This window comes from Chrysochloris asiatica, unplaced genomic scaffold (genome assembly GCF_000296735.1).
Source record: "Chrysochloris asiatica unplaced genomic scaffold, ChrAsi1.0 scaffold00066, whole genome shotgun sequence".
NCBI lineage: Eukaryota > Metazoa > Chordata > Mammalia > Afrosoricida > Chrysochloridae > Chrysochloris > Chrysochloris asiatica.
Genome location: NW_006408584.1, coordinates 1,674,525 through 1,679,182, shown reverse-complemented (window position 1 = coordinate 1,679,182; position 4,658 = coordinate 1,674,525). Strand labels below are relative to the sequence as shown.

Sequence of the window (4,658 nt, the reverse complement as noted above, 5' to 3'; positions counted from 1 at the left end):
ACTGATATGCAAATTCAAATTAAAGCTGAAGAAAATGAAAACAAATCTACGAGAGCCAAAATATGATCTTGAATTTATCCCTCCTGAATTTAGAGATCATTTTGCCCATAGAATCCTTCAATTTTGAAAGTTGTGGCCTGAATTTCTCCTTTTGTTCTTTCAGCCTGAGAAATGCTGAAGGTGTTCTTCTCCAAGTCTTTGCAAATTTCAATATAATACTTGACTCTATGTTCTCTAGCTGCCCTTTGAAATTTTCTTTTATGTGTTCATTTCTTCCATTTGCTTTAGGATCTTTCTGTTGGACACCCGTTTTGCTTTAGGATCTCTTCTGACACCTATTTTGGTCTTTCCCTTCTTTCTTTTCTTCTTAATGAACTTTTTATATATATATATAATTGTTCTGTTTTGTTCTTTTTATTCTAAGAAAGGAGATTCTTATTCAGAGACAGATGATTAGCTGGTAAATCTGTGTAATCAAGACATTTATCTATACTTGACCAGAGGTTTCAGAGGCTACTATATAGTCAACTAGTCTAAAGTTATGTTAAATATGAACATTTTCCTAATAATACTCTGAAGACACATCTCATTTATTTCCATTCTTAAGAAACGCATAGTCTTACTTTAAATAGCAAAAATGTCTATAATAAACTACAGAGTTTCCTAAGGGTCAAGGTACTCTTGTTAACGTTCATTCAAAATGGTGTGGCCAGTGGAAAAGCAAGCTTTGTAAAATATGAATGCAATCCTTACCACCATACATTGAGCCATTTTTCCCCCATTAAAAAAAAAGGTAGTCTTAAAAAAAAAAGGGTCTCATTCTATAGAGATTTATCATTTCCAAATCACAGTGAAAAGAATTTGAGTAATAATTACCAATTTTGTTTTGTATTATATATATACACCCAAAAGATATCTCACTAAAATTTGGTATCTGATACAACAGAACGACACTGGCGGAATGTACTATTGTAGTGACAATACTGAGGTTGATTGTTACAGACATATTGACATATTAAACTCATTGAGTATTAAATGGTTACATCTTGATGATTTATAGAGAACATTGGTCCAATAACAAAATTGGAGCACAGCAGCTGGAAATGTGTATCACTCAATGTTCAAAGATAAAAGGGTTAACCATTCTTTCCATTATTTTCTCCAGATAAGTCCTTTTCCATATTGAAATCTGATGACAATTAAATTATGGAGTTTTCCCAAGCTACTGTATGAACAGGATCCTGAAGGCCATCACTATGCAGCATACTGCAAAATAAGGACTCTTCTGTTCACCAATTCTGGCACACTTCCAAAATATACCCAACAATCCAGTTTTATTTCTGTCCAGGACACTGGATGTCAAGGATCGGATATAAGCACAGGTACATATAAGCAGCAAGATTACAGTCAACAGACTCTAAAAATTGAAAATGGCAGACATAGTGAGGCCGGCGAAGCCCCAGCCACATCACCCTTCCTGGCCCAGGGTGGAAAAAAGCTTCTTAATGAACTTTTGTTTTCTTCCTGTATAATGTTTTGATGTCATCCCACAACTCTTTTGATATTCAGTCATTAGTGTGTACTAACTTCCCAGTGACTTGGAAGAAGGAGAGGTGCACTACTTCTAAATATTTAGCCACTGAAACCCTTATGAAAAACAGTGGAACGTTGTTATATATCACCAGAGTTATGGACTCAACATGTTTGTATCAGTGAAGGGAAGCACCTTACAATTTTATATTCAATGACAACTTATGATCATTTTCCTCATGATAGTTTTCTTGCATACGTACATTGTTTTGAAAATCTTATTTAGTTGTTGATATTTAGTTATTTAGTTTTTAGTTGTTTTTGTTAAGTGCCATTGGTTCTGACTTACAGAGACCCTGTATAGAGTTTCTGAGAAGCAGCCAGTGGGTTTGAAACACCTACTCTGTGTTTCAAACAGATTTCTCGGTTCAATGGTATCCTACAGTGCCACACCAGTACTTTTATACTGGATTATCCACAATTTAAGGGCATTAGCACTATTTGCTGTTTTTTTCTCTCTCTTAATAGATATCTCCAACATATACCTAGAAAATAACATCTATAAAACAAAATATTATCTTTCTCCCCAAAACCTGTGTTTTCTCTAATATCCATTCCTTTTAATAAATGACAGTACATTCTTCCTTCCAAATCCTACTTAAGAAATTCATCTTTAAACTTAACTTCCTCAGGAGTCTTCTTAAAAACCCCTTCCTCTAAGTTCAGGAAAATTGTTCTTTCAATGTGTTCCTATGTACCCAGCAGCCAAAATAACCAAGTCTGTTTCTGTCATATCATATATGACTCATGGCAATCCCATGTATATCAGAATGGAACTGTACTCCATACTGTTTTCAATGACACTTTTTCCAGTAGTAGATTGCCAAGTCTTCCATCCAAGGTGTCTCTCAGTGGACACAAACCACCAGTCTTTCAGTTACCAATTAGAGCTATTTTCACCACCCAGGACTGCTTTAAAAAGCTCTTCATAGTCTTTATTATGTTCTTCAAATTTGTATGATCAGCATATTACAAAATATTAGGCAAATAGAGCTTACCAGTAAGTATTTGTTGAAAGAATAAATGAACATGAATGAATAACAAAATTATATTATGCTCAGAGCTTCTTCAGGAATAAAGGTTGGGGACAAAAATAAAGTACAGTTAAAGAGTATGAGTATGAGAGAGGGAAGAAAATTGATTCTATAATCATATCCTAATACTCATTATGTTTTACAGTCAGAAGGGACAAAACGGTTTTTGAAACAAACACTACATTTTACAGATAAAGAAACTAATGTCTATAATATACATGGCATCTGTTGTTTCCTCAGTCAATACTTTTGCTTTCCAATACATAGTCCCCTAGTTTGCTGAACTTCACCTAATCTAATGAAAAGAATCATGTCATTTTCTGACCAGGTATAGAAATGAATCTATCATAATTTGAAAGATTTTGAAAGTACACCAATTGAAGGAGTTCTGGTATGGCCCTGTAGGAGAAGTACCGGATTTGGACTACTAACCCACTAAACACTCTTCAAAAACACTATACAGCAGGGTTGTTATGAATTGGCACTGTCTCAATGGCACACAAGTTGAAGGAAAAAGATGGAGCATCAACCCCTCTGGTAATAGATCCCCACTGTATTCGTTCACATGCAGTTATTTCTGAAGCCAGCAGATAATGGTTGATTACCCCTGAGATTTCATCACCCTTTTACCTTACTCACCCTAATGTCTGCTTAACATCGTAAACACATGTGACAATATATGTTAATTAAAATAAATAAAAATTTAAATGAAGATCCTCATTCACACTAGTTACGTTTCAAGTGCTCAGTAGCCATATATTTGTTAATGACTTAGATAATGGACAGTTCAAATATAGTACACTTCCATCATAACACGTAGTTGTTTGGGGTTGTTCTTGGTAAGTGCCATCGATTCAGTACCAACTCATAGCAACCCTATGCACAACAGAATGAAACACTGCCTGGTCCTGGGTCAACCTCACAATTATTGCCACATTTGAGCCCATTGATGTTGCCATTTTGCCAGTCCATCTAGCTGGGGGTGTTTCGCTTTTTCTCTGACCCTCCACCCTACCAAACATGACATATTTCTGCAGTGATTGGTCCCTTCTGACAATATGTTAGAAGTATGAGAGACGAAGTCTGGCTATCCTTGCCTCCAAGGAGCACTCTGGCTACACTTCTTTCAACAAAGATCTGTTTGTTATTTTGGCAGCCCTTGGCAATTTGTTTGGGGTAGCATCAATCTAATCCTTTATAAAGAAGGCCAGGATAACTTCCAGTCTGGATTCAATTAGAAAATAGAGAGGCTTGAATAGGTTGATATAGATAAGGCATGAACATTTTAGTAATGTGTACAATACTGTGTTCAAAAATACTTTTTATCAAATTTAGCCCAGAATAAGAGGCAGTATCAGTCCAAGGGTTGGCCTTATTGAATCTTCAAGTCTTTAGGCAAAATGAGTGATAAGCTAGATTTGTCCACAGTTGAGATGCTTGACAGGCCAAACCTGAGGAAAACTAGTATTGAAGTAAAAATATACTCTCCCTTGAAGGAAGCGATCCAGAAAGGGAAAGAATGTGTTCAAACATCATAAAATGAGGATCTCCTCCCAAGAGCAAATCTAAACATTGCATGAGTATCTTGATTTAATACTCTTGATTTTGGAAAACCTATGGGTTTGTTGAGATTTTAGGCATCTTCTAATGTCATTGAAGGAATTAGCAAAGAATAAGCACCAGGAATTAATGGAATAAATTTTGAAATCTTTCAAGAAAGTGAGAGTCACAGGAGGCACTCACTCATCTCTACCAAGTAATTTGGAAGACAATTATCTGGCCGACTGATTGGAAGAGACCCATATTTGTGCCCATTCCAAAGAGAGGTGACCCAACACAGTGTGGGAATCATCAGACAATCTCTTTGATATCTCAAGAGACTAAAGTTTTGCTAAAGGTAATATAGAAACGGCTACAATCATACATTGACAGAGAACTTCCAGAGGTTCAAGCTGGATTCAGAAGAGGCCATGGAATGAGAGGTATCAATGCTGATGTCCGATGGATCTTGGCTGAAAGCAGAGAATATCAGAA

The 4,658-nt window shown here is 35.9% G+C and overlaps 1 protein-coding gene and 1 pseudogene across 1 annotated transcript; one reads left to right on the top strand and one right to left on the bottom strand.

The window, feature by feature from the left end:
* Positions 1-1,222: 1,222 nt before the first annotated feature.
* Positions 1,223-1,441, bottom strand: LOC102831992 (annotated as a pseudogene).
* Positions 1,442-4,024: 2,583 nt separating this feature from the next.
* LOC102831611 (thymosin beta-15A-like) lies at positions 4,025-4,162 on the top strand. The gene has a single exon (XM_006864517.1). The coding sequence runs from the start codon at positions 4,025-4,027 to the stop codon at positions 4,160-4,162; it is 138 nt and encodes a 45-aa protein (XP_006864579.1).
* Positions 4,163-4,658: the final 496 nt, after the last annotated feature.